At 51.1% G+C, this 20,068-nt stretch overlaps 1 protein-coding gene and 2 long non-coding RNA genes across 3 annotated transcripts; 1 reads left to right on the plus strand and 2 right to left on the minus strand.

Moving 5' to 3' along the window:
* On the minus strand, positions 1–4,396 carry MARVELD1 (MARVEL domain containing 1). Its single transcript, XM_078434687.2, has 2 exons — positions 2,198–4,396; positions 1–957 (listed from the first exon to the last, which is right to left on the minus strand). The coding sequence occupies exon 1, from the start codon at positions 4,243–4,245 to the stop codon at positions 3,724–3,726; it is 522 nt and encodes a 173-aa protein (XP_078290813.1). The 5' UTR covers positions 4,246–4,396; the 3' UTR covers positions 1–957; positions 2,198–3,723.
* Positions 4,397–4,994: 598 nt separating this feature from the next.
* LOC144613185 (uncharacterized) lies at positions 4,995–8,332 on the plus strand. Its single transcript, XR_013550545.1, has 3 exons — positions 4,995–5,104; positions 7,151–7,249; positions 8,220–8,332. It is a non-coding gene; the product is annotated as an uncharacterized LOC144613185 (long non-coding RNA).
* Positions 8,333–8,677: 345 nt separating this feature from the next.
* LOC144613184 (uncharacterized) lies at positions 8,678–10,392 on the minus strand. Its single transcript, XR_014135343.1, has 3 exons — positions 9,740–10,392; positions 9,039–9,151; positions 8,678–8,938 (listed from the first exon to the last, which is right to left on the minus strand). It is a non-coding gene; the product is annotated as an uncharacterized LOC144613184 (long non-coding RNA).
* Between the last annotated feature and the right edge of the window lie 9,676 nt (positions 10,393–20,068).

Raw genomic sequence — 20,068 nt, forward strand, 5'->3', positions numbered from 1 at the left:
TCAGACAAACCAAACTTTATTCAGAAAAGCAAATTAGTCATCACAACTAAACTATTAAATGAGGCACATCGGTCCCCTCTCGCCACCGGCCCTCACCCCACCCACTCCCACCCTCTCTATTGGCCTTTGTAGAACACTAGAAAATTCCTTTCCTGGGTCCGCAAGCGGTCCTAGACTTTTGGACTGGTAGGAGCCCACAGTGGTCTCGGGCTGGACTGAATCCTGGAGTCTAATGAGGGAGGCCAATGAGACTGTCTCCAGTATTCAAAAATTCTGGGCCAGGTCAGGTAGCCCTTTGCACGGTACAGGGTCTCAAGGGGAAGGAGGGGGTGGGGGTGGGGGAGGGGGCCGTTTTACAGGTCCTTCTCACATCTCGAGAGGCAGCTGGAGGCCAAGCAGGAAGGCACATCTAGAAGAGCCAGTGAGCTCTGGAATGTTTCAGGCACATCTGGATGGATAAGGTAGCATGAAGGAAGGCCAAGGAGATGTCTACTCCTGAGTAAGGTCGCCTGGCCACAGACAGAGCACCGTGAGCAGGGGGACTCAGAAGAGATCCTCGGGGGGCTGGTTCTGAGCTGAATACTCAGCTTAAATGGTGATCTGAAAAAAAGAGAAAAAGAAAAAAGCTGGAGCCAAAACCCACTGTTTAGAGGACAGAGGTGCACGGCTCAGTTCCAGGTGTCTGGAATCTCGTGCCCAAGTAAGTCAGCACAAGGAGAATCAGGATTTCTCTTGTGTTACAGTAAAACGAATCTTCACTCATCTCGGATCTCCCGCTGGATAGTGTTGGAGGAAAGCTGCCGGGCAGAGGTCGTCGTTGGCTCTCCCCACTCCGCAGCCCTCTGCTGGCCCAGGCCAGAAAGGCGTCCCCTGCCCAGGGAAGCAAGCCCGGGGGGAGAGGTCGCATGACCGCATGACCGGCTATGGGAACCTCCACGGCCTCAGCAACGTGGAAACCTGCAACAGAAGAACCGAAGTCACTGGGCGTCCCACGCACCTCCAAGTACCCCGGCAAAGCCCAGCCCCAGGCTCTGGCTGGCACCAGTGGTGAGAGCTGAAGGAACCGGTGCCCCTCCCGGAGTAAGGCAGCAGGACTCCAGCCTAAATGAGACAGCGAAGGGCTCGGTGTTCCAGGGTTTCCCGAAGGGCAGAAGATAACAGTAACAACAACGACCACAAAAATAACCACAATTTTCACGGGGACAGAGTTTCAGTTTTGCAAGATGAAAACCGTTCTGAAGATGGATGGTGGGTGACAGCTGCACAACAATGTGAAAATGCTTAATGCCACCCAATTGTACCCTTTAAAATGGTTGAATGGTCAATTTTATGCTAGGTATATTTACACTTCACCCCAACTTTTTTTTAAAGTAACCACATTAACAGCATCTAACATGTATTGACTCCCTACTGTGCACAGTCCAGCCCGGTCCTGAAGAGACCAAACTGCCAGAGTCCAGATCCGAGCTCCCCAGTCAGAGCCCCGAGACTCTGGGCAAGATACTTAACCTCTCTGTGCCTCACCTCCCTCCTAGGCAACATGGGAGCACCAGAACTCACCTCAGTATGGTTGTTCAGAGAACGAAACACATGGCACGTGCCTCAGGCAGTGCCAGGCACAAAGGAGCCCTGGATAGATGCTGTGACCCTCCACACAAATGCAACAGCAGGGGCGCCTGGGTGGCGCAGTCGGTTAAGCGTCCGACTTCAGCCAGGTCACGATCTCGCGGTCCGTGAGTTCGAGCCCCGCGTCAGGCTCTGGGCTGATGGCTCAGAGCCTGGAGCCTGCTTCCAATTCTGTGTCTCCCTCTCTCTCTGCCCCTCCCCCGTTCATGCTCTGTCTCTCTCTGTCTCAAAAATAAATAAATGTTAAAAAAAAAAAAAAAAATTAAAAAAAAAAAAAACAAATGCAACAGCAAAGCCTCACACCTCTCTGCCTAGGCTTTAAAAACACACTCACGCAAACACACTCTGGCCTTCCCTATTCTAGTTTCTAATCCAGACGTGGCTGAACTTTTTCAAAGAGCAGATCTTTGAAGGATTTAGCATAAAGGCTGAATTAGCACAACTCTTGGGACACTGTGGTCACCTGTCCAACTTGCTCCGAATAAAAACCTCTTAACTTTCAGAAAAGGGAGCTCTGTGCGTTTTATTCCGAGGCCTATCACCCCTCCAGAAAAATCAAGAAGCACCTTACCTTACGGAGGCTGGGCCAGCTGTTCACCCCAGCTTCGGAGTTTTCTTCTCTTTGGTGACTGTGCCCCACTCCTGCCAGTTGGTCACAGTCAATGCCAGCATCTCTTACAGGTAATGTTCCAATTGACTTGGAAACCACCTGGATGACTTTGGCTTCATTTTGCAAACAACGTAGAGGAATGTTCAGATCCACCAGTTCCCAGGTCTCTCAGGGGCCTGGCAGGGACAGCCATCTTCTCCCTCACTGGGTCAGGCCCTCCCTCAGCGACAGAAATTCCCTGGTAAATAAAAGGAGCACCCCAGATCTTCAATCATACTGTAGCCAGTGGGTTGTATCCCTTAGGAATGAATGACAGCCAGGCCCGCACAGGGATGCTTGGAAGCCTTAGGTGGCAAAAACTAATTGGTCCAGGTCCATTGGCAGTTAACACTGTAAACTAAATTACTTGGGCTTCTTTTACAGCCGGACTTCTCAGAACCTTTGATATGCTAACGAGCCTCGTGAATCTCCAAGAGGAGATAGCACCTTTGAGAAACCCATTTGGCAGTGAAGCCCCCTTTTAGAGGATAGCTCCTGAGCCAGGGCTCCTGGGAACACCCACTGCTCTAATGTAAACTGCTGGACTGGGAGTCTGGAAACAGGGTTCTAATGGGAGTCCGCACACGGGGTTCCAATCTTATTCTGGCTTTCCCAAGAGCAAGGGGTGAGGCTCACCCTGACATTCCTTACGGTCCTGTGGGATCCCTAAGGCAAAAAGAAACTGGGAGGTGGGGGGGGGGGGGGGGTGGAGTAGAAGCCCGTGAGAGGAAGGCTGGTAAGGTGAGGCCTGGGAAAGTCGTGTGCATTTGGGCCTGGCCTCCAAGAACCGCGAGGACAAAGGCTGAACAGGCAGAGGGAGAGAAGACTCCAAAGGTGCAAAGGTGCAGCCCGCGGGCCTTTCCAATCCATCCTCACCTCTGCAGACAGGCCCCACCCCAACGTCACAGCACAGACTGCGCTGGATGCTCACACAATCCCAAACTAAAACGAAAACTCTTCGCTCATCCCAGGACCCGTGCAGGCCTGTCCCCAGCTCCGCCCGCGGCTGCGAGCCTGCCCTTCACGGCACTCGAGGCTGGAAGAGGGGCCAGGGAACGGGGGTGCTCTTCCGACCGCGGGGTGGGGAAGGAGGGGGCAGTGGCGCAGCCAAACGCTCGTTCCAATTGGGAGCCTCCCCCGGATCTACGCGGCGCCTGTACACGTCTCGCTCTCGGCAGGGAAGGGAACGAGGAACCGCGAGGTTTCGCTTCGGGCGGCCAGGCTGAGCGTGGGGGCCACCTCCTCGGACGTGGCCTTGCCCGGGTCCCTGGAAACGAACGGCGTGGGCGGCGGCGCTGCCGTCGGGCGGGAACTGAGGGCCTGGGCGCGGGCGGCGGCGGGAGCGCGGGGCAACGGGTGGGTGCCGGGGCGCACGGGCGCGGGGCGGCGGCGGCAGGAAGGACGGGGGCGTCGGTGTCGGGAGGGTCCCCGCCCCGCGGCGCGGCGGCTCACGCCACCTCCTGCTCCCCCTGGTAGCGGCGGCAGCAGCCGTAGAGCGCCGAGAGCAGGTAGAGGCCGAGGCAGAGGCCGCCGCAGACGGCGGCCGCCAGGAAGGCGTGGTAGGCGCAGGCCATCTGGTAATCCTTGAGGTTGCAGTAGCTGTGGCTCTGCGTCTGGGAGATCATGATGCCCGTCGCGGCGCCGTAGAGCGCGGCCGCCAGCAGGTCGTGCGCCACGTTGACCACGAGCCAGCGCGAGCCCAGCACGGGCACCAGCTCGTGCTTGCCCAGCAGCGTGAGGAAGTAGAGGCCCAGGGTCAGCAGCCAGAAGAGCACCGACACGAAGAGCGCGAAGTGCACGGGGCCCTGGTACCGGCTCGTGGCGATGGTGATCCAGAAGGCGGCGCCGGCCAGCAGCTGGAGCAGCCGCAGCACGCCCAGCGGGCCGCGCAGGAAGGCCCGCTGCAGGCGCACCGCCCCGCGGACCGCGCGCGCCTGGGGCGGCGGCTGGCGCGGGGGCGGCGGGAGCATGGCCCCCGGGCGCGGTGGCGGCGGCGGCGGCGCCCCGAGCAGCGGAATGGCGGCGCCCGGCTCGCGGGGGCGGCCCGGCCGACGTGCCCGCGGCGGCCTCCGCGCGTCCTTCCGAGACCTCCCGGCGCTTCCTCTCCCCTTCTCCCCACCCTTCCTCCCCTCTCTCCTCCCCACAGCCCTCCTCTCTTTCTGTCTCCCTCTCTCCACCCCTCCTACCCGCCCTTCCCCTTCTCCTCCCCGTCTCCACCCCCGCTCGCTCCTCCAGGCTTCCAGCCACCTCTTTTTGGGCCTCGCTCACCACCCCGGCCCCCCTTTTCTGCCGGCGCCAGACTCCCAGCTCGGATTCCTTCCTCCCCGGGGCGCGGCGGAGGGCACTCGCACCCCCCAGCCGACCGCGGGCCTTCCGCTCTGGCAGCCCCGGCCAAGTTTGGCACATCTGGGGCCGCCCTGCCCGCCCGGCTTCCCCTGCTCCGGTCCAGCTTCGGAGGGGAAAGCTGTCTTCTGGAGCGTTCTCTCAGCCTCTCGCTGGGCCCCTTTCTTTCTACTTTCTCTTGCCCTAGCGCCCACCCGGGCCCCCTGGTCTTTTCCTGGCGCTGGAGGAGAGCAGTGCTGGTGTTGAGCTGACATCCGTTCTCACGTGGACGTCTGGAATATGCTACCAGGGTCCACCTCGGACTTCTCCTGGGCTCTCAGACATCAGAGAAAGGGACCGGCACCCGCCAGAGGCCCCACTGCCCCTCCCACACACCACAAAACCAAGTCCTGTCGGTCCATCCGACTTTTTCCAAACCTCCTTGCCGTCCAGGGTTGCCCAGATTAAAAGTGTGCTACCCAACATGGCCGGGACACGGACCCTGGGGTAAGACACAGCAAGGCCCGTGTGCTTAACTGCTAGGCAAAACGGCCGGTGGTGGAAGCTGATGATGCTTCACACCGTCCTTTACCTGTACGCCCATTTAAGCGTCAAGACAGCCTCAGAGATACACACGATTATTTTCCTGGTTTTACCGAGGAGGAGAAATGAGGGCTAGAGGGGCTAAGACAAGAAGCTGGTAATCGCAGCTGGTCTCTCTTCTCTCTCCAACCCATCCAACCTTTGTGCACTGTGTGACATCTTTCTAAAGCACAGTCCCGTTGTTGCCCTGCTTCCTCCACTGACCACGGGATAGAGTTCTATCTCTTCTGGGGGGGGCAGATTTCACAAAACGGCTCCAACTGACTTTCACTTTCCTTGTTTTCCACTTTCTTCCCTTACCCACGCTCCCACCCAGGATGCCAACCCCACCAAACCTCTTAAGTTCACCCGAATAAGCTCAGAATGCCCTTCATCCCCAGGCCCGCACTTGGCTGGCAAACTGCTACTTATCCTTCGACGCCCGGTTTAGATGCTCCTCCCTTTGGTCCAGCCTCCCACACTGTTGATTCCCCGCTCGTCAGGCCCTCACTTGGTGCATCCATTAGTTCTCCAGTACTTTGAGTCTGGTACGTTGCAACTGTTGGCTGTCACCTCTATCTGCCTTTGCCTGGCATGTAGGAGGCTCAGTAAATGTCAGCAGAGTGGATGACTGAGTGGTAGCGATGAGGGAGTGTGGGGCAAGCTGAGGGCAAAGTACAGGCTAACAGCAGCCCCCAACCCCCGCCAGGTGGGATGTGCGTGGTATTCCTCGGCTGCCCAAGAACAGGGGAAAGGAAAGAGAGCAAATGGCTGACGGACAGAGGTCACGGTCACGCAGGACAGGAGTCTCCTTCAGTTTACGGAAAACTTAGTAAACTGCAAGAAAAAGCTAATCTTATCCGTAGCCTTATCTCCAGACCTGTAGAGTCTGTTTCCTGGAGCCCTAATATCACCCTCATCAAGATGTAAGGGGGTTGAAGTGCTTCCCACTTAAGTGATGTGGGAAACAAAGGCAAATGAAAAGTTCCCTTACTGTCGACAGCCCATTGGTAAGTCCTTGAAACAGGCAGAGTGACCCTCCTGTAGGAGCTCAGCTGCCTTGATGGTGACACTTTGCTAGGGGCAAAAGGCAATCTTGGCCTAACATTACCCCAACCTCCAGGATCCTGTAAGTCTTCTTTAACATATAAAAATTCCTTTGGAAACTTCCTTTATCTCAACTCTGCCAAGGTATGTGCTGGCAATCATAGTATTATGATTATGACCCCCTGATATACGTCTGAAGGCTGTCATGACTGAGGTTTTACTAAACAGTAATAAATGGTGTTTCCCTAACAACAGCTAGCCCCTCAAGGTCCTGGAAATCCTGCTTCCAAAATTCCTTAGAGATTTACGCTGTCCCTGCCCCCCTCCCAACCTGAGAGTGTGTAATCAGTTACCCATCACAACCCCAGTGCAGCTCTTCCTGCCCACAAGTCATGTCCCTGTCCTTTTTTTTTTTTTTTTAACGTTTATTTATTTTTGAGACAGAGAGAGAGCATGAACAGGGGAGGGTCAGAGAGAGAGGGAGACACAGAATCCGAAACAGGCTCCAGGCTCTGCGCGGTCAGCACAGAGCCCGACGCGGGGCTCGAACTCACGGACAGCGAGATCGTGACCTGAGCCGAAGTTGGCTGCCCAACCGACTGAGCCACCCAGGCGCCCCTTGTCCCTGTGCTTTAATGAAATCACCTTTTTGCACCAAAGATGTCTTCAAGAATTCTTTCTTGGGGCGCCTGGGTGGCTGGGTTGGCTAAGCATCCGACTGGGGCTCAGGTCGTGATATCAGGATTTGTGAGTTTGGGCTCCATGTTGGGCCCTGTGCTGACAGCTCAGAGCCTGGAGCCTGCTTCAGATTCTGTGTCTCTCTTTCTCTCTGCCCCTCCCTTGCTCATTCTCTCTCTCTCTCTCTCTCAAAAATAATAAACATTAAAAAAATTTTTAAACAAAATAACTCTTTCTTGGCCATAGGCTACAGACCCCCATCATCACCCCCAAAACCCATCATTTGGTGCCCTTAACAGGGGGCTTCGAGTCTTTTCATCTGGACTCTGAACCAGTGCAAACCTGGTGAGTACTTTCTCTTTTCTTCCTTTATTCTCATTTCAGGGGCTTTTTGAGAAGTATGGCCTTATTGGGACACTTCTATGTGGATTGCTCAGGCTGCAATCCGGTCCCCCGTGGCAACTCTACAGGGAGGAGAAAGCCTGCCATCTGGCTGGAAGTTAGTACTCCGGCCAGAATGGTAATAAGACCCAGAAACTTGATGCCCTCTCTTTATTCCTGTCCTCATATAAAGTTGTCTGTCTTGGGCATGGGACCGCCACCTAAGTGATTAGCGTGGCTGCTGATCTTAAGACTCCCGTGTGAGGTTTCCTCCTCATTGGTCTAACGTGATCCCCTCCACATCTCTTCAGTTGTGGGAACCGCAAAGAAACTGAGAGGGCCCTCTTACCTTGGGGACAACGCACACTTTAGTCCCCCAGCTGACCCTACCTCCAGAACTAGTCCCTCATCTCCTGGTCATGGGACGTGTCCACTGGCCCCCTGGCTTGGTGAGCTGGTCTGTCTCCCAGCAGACTGTCACTCTTGGTGGGAGAAAGTTTATGTGGCTTCTCAGGGGCTAATGCCCCTCCCTGCCAACACAGCCCTGCCTCCAGGGACTTGAGAAAGCTCCGAATGCACATCTTAAGTGAATAAAAGGGGAAGTAAACATCGTATCTGTGTGAGATGACATAGTATAGAGGCTTAGGTGCAAACCCTGGAGGCAGACTGCCTGGCTATGCATCACTGCTCCACCACTCCCTCGTGCTGGGCCAGGGGTGGGGGGATGGGGGGGTACTTAACTGCTTTGTGCCTCAGTTTCCTCATCTGTGAAATCCTTTCAGCCATGGACGCCAAACGCCTGTTAGACACTGGGCACCATTTTAGGGTCTAGGGATACATAATATATATGCAATCATTGTTAATTGAATGCCTACTGTACTGTAGGCACAGTTTTTTTTTTAATTTTATTTTAACATTTATTTATTTTTGAGAGAGACAGACAGAGTGCAAGCAGGGGAGGGGCAGTGAGAGAGGGAGACACAGAATCTGAAGCAGGCTCCAGGCTCCGAGCTCTCAGCACAGAGCCCGACGCGGGGCTGGAATCACGAATCACGAGATGGTGGCCTGAGCCAAAGTCGGACACTTAACCGACTGAGCCACCAAGGAACCCCTCTAGGCACTTTTTTTTTTTTTTTTAAGTAAGCTCTACGCCCAGTGTGGGGCTTGAGCTCACTGACCCCAAGATCAAGAGTCACATGCGATACCAACTGAGCCAGCCAGGTGCTCCTGTATACTCTGATTTGCTGGTGGGGAACCCAGGATTCAGAGGGTTAAGGGAGGCGAACATGTTCAAGGAGCTGACGGAGCAGCCCAGGCGTGGCTGGCTCCAGGTCCATATTCAAAGTGCTTATATATACTTTCCCGTATTTTATTCTCAGCTGTTATTACAGGGATCCAGAAAAGTTATGTAACTTGCTCAGAGAAACAGAACTAGCGAGTATCAATGTGAAGACTCAAAACTAGGTCTTCTGGTGCCAATTCTGGGGCTTTCCTCTCAGCATCCCTCAGCAGCTCCTGGAGGGACATTCTCAATGTTCTCAGGGTACCAGTCTTGAGAAGGGCTGGAGCGAGGACGGGCAGCTGGCGGCCGAATCTGGGTGCGGGGCTGATGACGAAGTTGTGCCGCACAAACTATCTCTGTGAGCAGGGGACCTAACCAAATAAACATTTAGAGTGAGAGAAAAGAGTCCTTCCTCTTCTAAAAAAGGCATCTGGAGATTTAAGGGTGGAGCGCCACCTGGTGGGCACAAACCTTCAGCCTCACAGCTAAGTCCAGCTCCTTACAAGGAAGCCAGTGGTGGATTTGGGAAGATATTTTTAGCCTCTGGAATCCTGAAGACATTCCAAGGGGCAGTCCGGGAGACTCTGCAAAAGCGTAAGCACACCAGATCGTGATTCCTCCAAAACAAATATGGTCTAAGCACCTGCTGGATGCAAACGATCTGGGTGTGGAGTGTAGGAATAAGGAGCACCCACTCATGCCCTCACAGTGTTTGCACTCTTCTGGTAGTGGAGGGACAGCTGTGGACAGAAAAGAGGGAGGAAGATGCAAGGAAATACAAAAGGGAGAAGGCTGGGGAAAGCTTTCAGAATGAAGTGCCTTTAGAGGGTGGATAAAATTTTGACAAGCAGAGATGGGGGCTAGGCATTGTTGGGCAAGGCAGTCTACCACGGGTCCTGAGCGGCAAAGGATGCAAAGCCACGGCCGCCTATTCGTTTGCCAACCATTTCTCAGTGTTGTGTTCTGCAGCCGGCAACTTTGAGGGAAAAGGGAACATCTCCTCCAAGACAGCAGGCTTGCTTATTGCTTACGATAAAAGTAGCGGCAGTAGGAGGGGACAGCGGTGGGTTTCCCAAGCTCAGCGCTCCGCAGCTGTGACACAAAGCCCTCGCATGTGTAACATCCCTGTGAAACTAGGGAACAAGGGAAAGAGACATACTGATGATGCTCACCCTGCTTCCTGTGCCAGGAGTGGCAAATTCTTTGTGTCCGACTCAGGAAGCCACGCCTTCTGCCAGCATTGAAACAACAGCAGGCTAGCTTATTGGCTTGTAAGCGGGATAAATCCCAGACCCTGACAGGTGCTGTAGGCAGAGGGCACGGTGTGAGCAAAAGCAGGGACTAGGCTGTTCGGGGAACAGGAAGTACTGAGGCCGAATACTCAAAGCCCCAAAGCAAAGGACTTTCAGTATGCCCAGAACAAGAAGGAATGCGTGGCCACCCGGAGATCCCATGACCAGCTCTTAATGTTCAGTCAGTTCTGTCTTCAGTCTCTGGGCTACCGGCAATGTACCGCATATATAGACTCAACTCACCTTGGTTTAATACCTGTTGAGCTGGCACTTGACACAAATTAACTAACAGCAGAGGCAAAACTCATAGTGAGGAAGTATATGGGTGCTGGGACCTGCAGAATCTTGCCTTGAATCTTATCGTTAAATTACTAAATAAACATTTCCTGAACACTTACCACGTCTATACCTGGCATTAGGCTACAGTCGTATACCTGGGTTGGAAGAGGCCTTAAAGATCATTTACTCCAGGCTTCTCATTTTATGGAGGGGTAACTAAGGCCTGGGGAAGGTAAGTGACCTGGCCCAGGTCACACAGCTGATTGATGACATGAATGCCAGATTTAGAACTTAGGTCTTCTGACTCACAATCCACTGTTTACTTGGGGCAGGGGCCCTGTATGCCAGCCCAGGACGTGAGCTCTCATCTGTCAGTCAAGTGGCTCATACCTCCAGGCCTGTTCCCGAGGGAACTCCCACCAGGCTGTAGGAACAGGGGCCTCTGGAATGGTGGATGGGGCCCCCTCTGGGTGGAGTTGGGTAGGAATCTGGGTGGCTCTTGTATTTGTTATCCCAGCCCCCACAGAGTACCTGGCCTTTGCTGGAGCTGCGAGGCAGCCTGGATTCTGGGCACCTTTGGGCAGATGGAAGCAAGGGGCCCCGGGGGCGTGGAAGTGATAAGGGCATTGGACTCTGGCAAAGCTCAGCCCTCATGCTCCAGGAGAAGCTGGCCAGGACCAGACTAGGAGCCGCAAGTACCCTCTGCGGCTTATCTTTGCGTGAAGCCGCCCAGAACGTTGGCTGGCAAGGCTGGGTCCGTAAGACTAAGTAACCGTGAGTGACCAAGGTAGATGCCCCTGAGACTTCGCCATGAATCCGCCACCCATGAGGTGCCGAAGATCACCTCCTACTGGGACCCGTCATGGGGATGTGCAGACCTCAGCAGACCGCATTCCTGAGGAAAGGAAGGGCCTCACCTATGAGGATGGACACCTGGAGCCGGGATGGATTGAATCAATCACCACCACCCTGCCAGTCAGCCTTGGATAAAAGTGGCAGTGGCTCAATAGTAAGAACCAACATTTGAAAAGTGCCTTCCATGTGCCAGGCACCATGCCAGGTGCTGTCCACACTTGTCTCGCTCACTTCTCACAATAGCTCTGTGACGGAGGGTCATTAAAACCACTTCCACTTTTAAAATGAGGAAACCGAGGGGCGCCTGGGTGGCGCAGTCGGTTAAGCGTCCGACTTCAGCCAGGTCACGATCTCGCGGTCCGTGAGTTCGAGCCCCGCGTCAGGCTCCGGGCTGATGGCTCGGAGCCTGGAGCCTGTTTCCGATTCTGTGTCTCCCTCTCTCTCTGCCCCTCCCCCGTTCATGCTCTGTCTCTCTCTGTCCCAAAAATAAATAAAAAACGTTGAAAAAAAAAAATTTAAAAAAAAAATGAGGAAACCGAGGCACAGGGAGCTTATGTGACTTATCTAATGGCACACATCCAATGGAGAATGGAATTCAAATATGCGATCCCCAAGTCCAGGTGTTTTTTTTTTTTAAATTTTTGAAAAATGTCTATTTATTTTTGAGAAAGAGAGGGAGTTGGGGGAGGGGCAGAGAGAGAGAGGGAGACACAGAATCTGAGGCAGCTCCAGGCTCTGAGCTGTCAGGATAGAGCCTGATGTGGATCTCGAACCCACGAACCGTGAGATCATAACCTGAGCTGAAGTCAGAGGTTTAACCGGCCGAGCCACCCAGGCGCCCCACTAAATCTGGGCTTTTAATCAGTGCGTATATCTCAGACTTCAGCCTTGGTCTTGGAGGACACATCAGAGGACTGCCCCTGAACGGCGACAAAGAGACCGATCCCTGTTGTAAAATGGTCAGCAGGCAGGGGGCCAGGCAGGAGGCCACGAGAGTGGGTGTGGCTGTCACAGGTCCCAAGATCTGCACCTGGGGAGCCTGTGTATGCTGTTTCCATACCTTAGCTTACCATGTAAGGGTCTCCAGGAAGGGGTGATTTGTCCCCTTAACTCTCTACCTCACCCACAGCTGGAGCTTTAAAGCCAGAGGAATGAGGCCCAAAGGCTGAGTTAGAGCCCAGGGTTGCCATCAGATGACGCTTTGTGCTGAGTGTTTCACCTGCGTCTCCTCCTTGGCCCTGGCAACAGCCATGGGGGATAGGTAATTCATTATTTCCACTTGACAGTTGAGGAAAATGAGAGGCAGGAAGATTAAGGTAGGAACTAAATTTAGATTTTTAGACCACTGGAAACACTACATCTGTCTGAGATTCCCTGAACCTACTTTAACCATGAACTTGCCCCTTAGGTCCAGTCTCATAAGACCCTTTATAAGACATTATTCACTGAAACCACAGAGCAAAAGCAAATGTGGTCTCTCCTCCACTACCCCTTGGTCTCCAACTCCCATTACCACTGGGGCTTCTTACGGATGGGGAGCATCATGGAGATTTTCTCCAACTCTGGTTTTCGCTCTACTGCCAAGAAAGCCTACCCCCCATAACCTAGACAGGCAGAGTGGGACACGGCTGCCGTGGCTGAAAGAGATCAAACCCACTAGAAGCCATTAGAGACCAAGGGGATCTTGTCCTGACCCACCAGGAAGATGCCAAAATAGCTAATGTCATGGCATTCAGGAATCAAGAGAAGAGCGAGAGTCTTCAGTGGCATCGAAATGCTTTAGGAGGCCTGCCTATCTCTCCCATGGCAGTCTTCTGCCTGTACCCACAGCCCCTGTCGGAGTGGTGGCTCTAGATATAGATGGTATATTTCTGCTATGAAGCTCTGCCTCTACTTCCCCACCTCCACGTCTGACCCAAGCTGGACCTATCAGATTCCTTCTTTTGGAATTTGGCCAAATGGTCATTTCTAAATGGAGCTAGTGCTGCAGTAACCAAAGTCAGCGCATGAGGTAAATTTAGGGGGAACAGAAATTCTGAGTTGGCAGAGGAAGCTGATCTGCAGAGAAAAGGGCAGTGTATTAGGGTTGTCTACAGAAACAGGATGGATGGATGGATATAGATATACATACACATACAGATTTATTATAAGAAATTGGTTAGTGTAGTTATGGAGGCTGATAAGTTCCAAGATCTGCAGTTGGCAATGTGGAGACTCAGGAGAGCCATGGTGTAGTTTAGTCTAAAGGCTGCAGGCTCAAGATATAGGAAGAGTCAGTGTTTCAGTTAGAGTCCAAAGGTGGGAAAAACAAGCAAACAATGTCTCAGCTCAGACAGGCAGGAGAAAGTCTTTCTTTTTTTTTTTTTTTTAAGTTTTTAAGTTTATTTTGAGAGAGAGATAGAGAGCACAAGCTGGGGAAGGGCAGAGAGAGGGAGAGACAGAATCCCAAGCAGGTTCTGTGCCATCAGCGTTGAGCCCAACACGGGGATCAAACTCACAAACTGTGAGATCATGACCTGAGCTGAGCTTGAGAGTCAGACACTTAACCAACTGTGCCACCCAGGCACCCCGTTCTTTTGTTTTTTTAAGTGTTACGTTTATTTAAGTAATTTCTACAGCCAACATGGGGCTCGAACTCACAATCCTGAGATCAAGAGTTGCACAGTCTTCCCACTGAGCCAGCCAAATGCCCCAGGAGAAAGTCCTTCTTACTTGTGAGAGGGTCAGCCTTTTTATTCTATTCCGGCCTTCAACTGATTGGACAAGGCCCACCCACGTTAGAGAGGGCAATCTGCTTTACTCAGTCTACCAATTCAGATGTCAATCTCATCCAAAAACATCATCCAAAAACACCCTCACAGACACACCCAGAATAATGTTTGACCAGATATCTGGGTACCCTGTGGCCCAGTCAAATTGACACATAGAATTAACCAGTACAGCGGGGTGCCTGGGTGGTTCTGTAGGTTAAGCCTCATGAGCTGATAGCGCAGAGCCTGCTTTAGATTCTCTGTCTCCCTCTCTCTTTGTCACTGCCCAGCTGGCACACACTCTCTCTCAAAGATAAATAATAAATAAATAAACATTAAAAAAAAAGTAACCATCACAGGCAGCTCTGCAGAGACGAAAGATGATGAGGAAGAACAGCTGCCTGTGACTTACTCCAGGTTGTTCAGCGAGACTTCATTTCTGTGCGCTCACTGTTGCTTTACAGTAACCTCCTTCCCCACTTCTTTACCTGAGATAACAAACAGATTTCTGTTTCTTATGATGGCACCTTAATGAAGCAAGGAGGGTTCGGATCCTAACTGTTCGGGTCTGACTCCTAGTTCTACTCTGCGGAGGTTTAAAAACAAAATGGCTCCAAATTCTTTGATTCCTCTTCCATCAAGAGGTTGGGTCTATGCTTCTTCCCCTGAATCTGGGTAAGCTTGTGACTCGGTTATAACTAAGAGGATGGCAGAAACCACACTGTATGACTTTTAAGTTCTGTTCAAAAGACAAAGCCTCTCCTGCCTGATTCACGAGAACTCATATTTGTAGCCCTGAGCCGCCATGGAAGAAGCCCATGTTCTAGGTCACATTGACAAGCCACTGAAGCACTCCAGTCAGAAGTTCTGGCCTTCAAGTTCCCCCAGCCTGGGCACCAGACATGAGAAATGAGCTTTCAAATGATTCCAACCCCCGGCTGTCAAGGCAACGTCAGCATTCAAGACTTCCAGCGGATGTCCTGACATTGTAGAGTAGAGACAAGCCGCTTCCTCCGTGCACTCTCTGAATTCCTGTGTATCATTCGTGCTTTTTATTTTCTGTGTGTTATGATGTTTTGACATCTCGGGACCTTGCAGAGCCAGGGAGGGACTCTCCCTCCCAGATTTTGCTAATTCCTAAAGATAGCAGATCATGTGATGCTGAGCATGCCTCTGACATGCAAACCAACCAATCCTGAGCCCATACTCCAAACCACCTCCTCTATTTTGGTTCTTACACTCCAGGAGGCAACATCCCTCTGCCCTAATCATCCCAGGGGAAGGTATCAGACAATTGGAGACAGTCCCTAAGCCCCGTGCCTGCTGGAATTATTCAAACTATCCTAAACCTGCCTAGCCTGCTTACTTTGCTGCAACCATTTCTTCCCATAAAAACTACAGTAAGAGTTCATGTCCATGCTTTTCTCTTGCTCCTTCTGCCTCCTGAATGACCCTGGTGCTTCGCCATGTGGCCCCACATGGCATGGCCTGTCCCTTCCTCTGGGGAACTGTGAGTAACAAACTGTCTTTTCACTGGCAGCCATCTCCTGATCTGTTGGCCTCACTATTCCTAAACAAAACCAAAATCCCGAGTACATTTTTTTTTTAAGTTTACTTATTTATTTTGAGAGAGAAGGTGAGAGCAGGTAAGGGGCAGAGAGAGGGGAAGAGAGAGAGAATCCCAAGCAGGCTCCACACTGTCAACACAGAGCCTGACGCGGGGCTCCAGTTCATGAACCGCGAGATCATGACCTGAGCCAAAATCAAGAGTCAACCGAGAGTTGACGAAGAGTTAACCGACTGAGCCACCCAGGAGCCCCGAGCTTGAGTACATTTCAAAACATCCTGACCCACAGAATCCATGAGCATAATAAAATAGTCATTTTATACCCCTCAGTGTTGGGGTGATTTGTTAAGAGTAGAGGTACCTGGAGGGCACGTTGACATCCTGCAAATCTCTCAACCTCAGCTTCTTCACGGGTTTAATGAGATTAACAGTGTGATTTCACTGGGCTGTTGTGTGGATTCCATGAGATGTAAAGAGCTTAGCGCTCACATGTGTTAGTTTTATTTTCGATATTGTTTTCTGAACGAACTTGGACACCCAGCTCACTGGTTCCCAGTGCATCACTAGATTGTAAGACAGAAGCCTGCTGTCACTTGAGGGTTTTTTTGGTTTTTTTTTTTCCACTTGAGGTTCTTTATCCTCGCCAACCTACCAGTCTCGCCATTGTCCACTGGATCAGCCGAAGTCCAATCATGAGACGGAAACCACACGTCATTTGAATAGGGAAACCTCAATACAAGGAATTATTTACTATAATGGAGTGCTGAGGCATTGGCTCACAAGAAGTTAAAGATAACTCTAGAGAACACAGGAAAAAATGATATAAGGAAGAGCCCCTACCCCTAGAGCTGAGATGGACCCTTAAGAAGAGGTTTCTTCCCCCTCCCTCCCACCAAGGCCAAGATTCAGATCTGCTTAGAAAGGACGTAGTAGCTGTGGCTCAGTGGCTGGCAAAGAAGTCTCACTGAGGTGCCGCACTTGTAGAACTTGCCAGAAATTAGCAATGTGGGGTGCTGGGAGCAATCATTCACAGGGAGCGACCTCAAAAGTTATTGCAAAGCCACTCAGGTGGCTCAGGGAAGCTACTAGCCACTGTGTGTTGCAGGCACTGAACGAGGCGCACACATTGAGGGAGCCCACACTGCGGGAGCCCACACGGCAGGACCTGGTGCCTGAAAAATCACGTGCACTCCAGGAGCCGGCCCTGGAGAAGCCTCGAAGGCTGCAGGAGCTCAGGGACAGGACACACCAGAACCAAGGAGAGAAACTCTTCCTCCTACGGTGTCTTGCCAGCTCCCTCTACTGACAAAGCTGAGCATTGTGCCAGCTGGAAAAAGAAATATTTGCAGGCCTTTGCTCCGTTATCCCAGAGATAACTGGCACAGTCTACCTCTTTGGAGACGCATCTTCTGTACGCAAACTTTTACACACATTCGGACTTCCATACTACAATGAAACCACTCCTTATTTCCACCGAATGAGATACAGCTCTCTTTCTTGGAAGTTCTCACATCCCCTCTCCAAAATAGGGAGATACACAGTCCCAACAGTCTGTATTCAATACTTCTGAGTTTGCCAGAGTCCCTGAGAATGTACTGTGAACTAAAGACTAAACTGGTAACGTTAACTTCCGATCACTTACAAAACTTACAAATGAAATGAAAATGTGAAGAGAGAGAAGAAGAAACAGGTTACTATGTACCAAACCACCACGTATATACAACAGAAAGAAAACATGCAAAACTACCGCAATCCTTATTTTTATGATTGGCCACAGGGCTGTTGTAAGAACCATTAAGGATTTTCTGGCTGCCTCATTGCCTCTACACTTATTGGTTGGCATTCTACTATAAGGGAGGCCTATTTCGTCTCCTCCGTGTACTCATTTATTCATTTATATATTGCTATGGACTTAGGTATTACCTCACTCATTGGGTTATAATCTGTTACTGTCGTGCTTTGTTTTGATGCTCTGCATTTGCTGATGGGAGCCCTCATCAACTGACTCCTAGTCCTTTTGATGTCTCCATCATTCTCTGAGTACTTCCTTACTTTCCAGCACAAGATGTTCTAGAATCATCTTGAAATTTCTCAACCCCAGTGGTTGATTCATTTCTCCAAGGAACCGTGGTTCCTTTTGTGGAGCATGGTACTGGGAACTCAGTATGTGGGCTGTAAATGTGCTTATTCCTACTGCGGCATCATTGCTTCTAGGCCCTCTCGGCAGACCCAGCTGGGGAATGTGTGTGTTTGTGCGTGTTCGTGTGTGTACATACACATGTACACATGTGCGCATACACATTTAAACATATGCATACATTTACGACTCACTTATTTCTATACCTACTTATCTGTTAAAAACCGTGAGTTCAGGGGCGCCTGGGTGGCTCAGTCGGTTAAGTGTCTGACTTCGGCTGAGGTCATGTACTCAGGTTTGTGAGTTTGAGCCCTGCATCGGGCTGTGTGCTGACAGCTCAGAGCCTGGAGCCTGCTTCAGATTCTGTGTCTTCCTCTCTGCCTCTCTCTGCTCTCTCTCTCTCTCAAAAATAAATATTAAAAAAATACAAACAAAAAACTGTGAGTCCATACTTGCTGTGGACTGAATTGTGCCCCCCCAAAATTCACATGTTGAAGCTCCAGCCTCCGATATAAGTGTGTTTAGAGTAAGGAAGTAATTAAGGTTAAATGAGGAGTGGAGCCCTGATCTGACAGGATTAGTGCCCTTATACGAAGAGACACCAGAGAGCTCTCTCTCCTCACCATATGAGAAAACGGTGAGCAGGCTGTTGTCTGCAACCCGGGAAGAGAGCTCTGATCAGAAACTGAATGGCCTGGCACCTTGACTTGCCGTCCACACAACTGTGAGAAAGCAAATTTCTGTTGTTAAACCCCCCCCCCCCCCCAGCCTGTGGTATGTTGTTATGGCAATCCGAGCAGACTAATATAAAACTGACCTTTAATTATAATCTACATTGGTTAGATTAGGTGTGGGTTTTTCGTTCGCTGTGTTTTGTTTTTTACTGCTTCTATATTGTACTATTTGCCTGTAGGACTTTGCTGGTTTTGGTTAAGTTCAGAGAAGAGGGCTGTAGTAAGTTGCCTTGTATAATGTCCTAAGAAGAAGGGTGCTTTTTAAAAAAGTTTAGAAGTACCAGGATCATTTATCAAGAAAAACAGAGTCGGGGTGCCCGGGTGGCCCAGAGGGTTGAGTGTCTGACTCTTGATTTCGGCTCAGGTCGTATCTCAGGGTCGTGGGATCGAGCCCCTGGCTCTGCACTGGGCTAAGCATGGCATTCTTGGCATTCTTTCTCTCTCCCCCTCCCTCTGCCCCTCTTTCCCGTTCACACTCTCCACCCCCCTCTACAATTGAAAAAAAAAAATCTTAAAAAAAAGGGAAAGGAAAAACGGAGCTGACTCAAGAGTCACACTACTGCTTGTCAGCTGAAGGTGAACGTTCTCTCTGCTCTCCCCAGAACAGGACAGAGAGCAACAAACCCACTGGAGCAAATCTCAACCCCAGTGGGGAAGCATTGGTAAGAGTTGCTTGAACAACTCCTGCAGGACAGAGAGGGAAGGAGTCAAATGCTGGTTTAGTGTCTGTAGCAAGGTTTATATTGAGTGCTGTGACACCTCACTTCATCGTCACAGCAACACAGAGAGATGGGTATGATTATTCCCACTCTATAGATGAGAAAATAGAAAAGTGGAGAGGTTAGGTATTTGCTTAAGGCTGAACAGCTGGAACCCCTTTCCTAGACTCTACTCCCCTAGAAACTAGCACCTTGCTGAGCCATACCGGCGCCCGGAGCAAAAGGAAACATATGCACTCCTATATGCACGTACCGAAATATCCTTCCATGTTTTGAGTCAAATGGAAAAAGCTGATGAAAGCCCTACCATCAAAAAACAGGACCACACATAAAGCCTTGTGTTGCCCAATCTGTTCACACGCTATTTTCAACCCTCCTAAAGCTAACTGGCAGGGAACGTAATAGTGACCTGCATGGAACTGTGGGCTGATTGGAAATGACTATTCCTGTTGCAAAACGACGCCAGGTCATAAAACAAACAACGGTCTGTCTTTATTTTAAGTGCTGATGTTTTGTTCACCGTGGATGTTTTACATTTTGCTTTTTAAAAATACTACATTAAAATATTTATCTGGATTATTTAGTGCCCCCTTAAATATTGCACCCAAGGAGTATTCCTCACTCACCTCACCTTAATCTGATACCTCGTAAAACCGAGTCTTGGCCTGAATTACACCAGGACTCTACTCCTCAGAGCTGACCTTCTCTTCTAAACAGGGCTCTGTCGGGGTGTGGATCCCAGACCCTGCACTCTGGCATGATGTTAGTGCCCTATCTTCTCATCAGAAACACTGAATCATAAAGCTGTAACAACAGAAATGGTTCCATTGTGTGGTAAGCATACGGTCACATGCCTGCAAAAGTGTTTGGAGAGACCAGATATTCTCCACCCAGCCTTAGTCACATCTGACCCAGAAGCCACAAGTTCCCAGTTCCTATCCTGGTAGGCTCATCTGAGCTCCTGGCATCAGGATACAGGGTACAGGCAGTCCCTGGTTCAGAAGCCCAGCCATCCTGTTTAGGAGCCCACACAGTCCTCTCTTTAGCCAAGCAGTTGGCTGAAAGGCGTTGCAGCAATCAGTGCCTTCTATTGGAGACGAACATTGCTGATTTCTTTGTTCTTTTTGCCATTTCCCCAGGTCTTCAGAAGAAGTCAGGGAGACCTAGC

Source organism: Panthera onca, chromosome D2, assembly GCF_046562875.1.
Source record: "Panthera onca isolate mPanOnc1 chromosome D2, mPanOnc1 haplotype 2, whole genome shotgun sequence".
NCBI lineage: Eukaryota > Metazoa > Chordata > Mammalia > Carnivora > Felidae > Panthera > Panthera onca.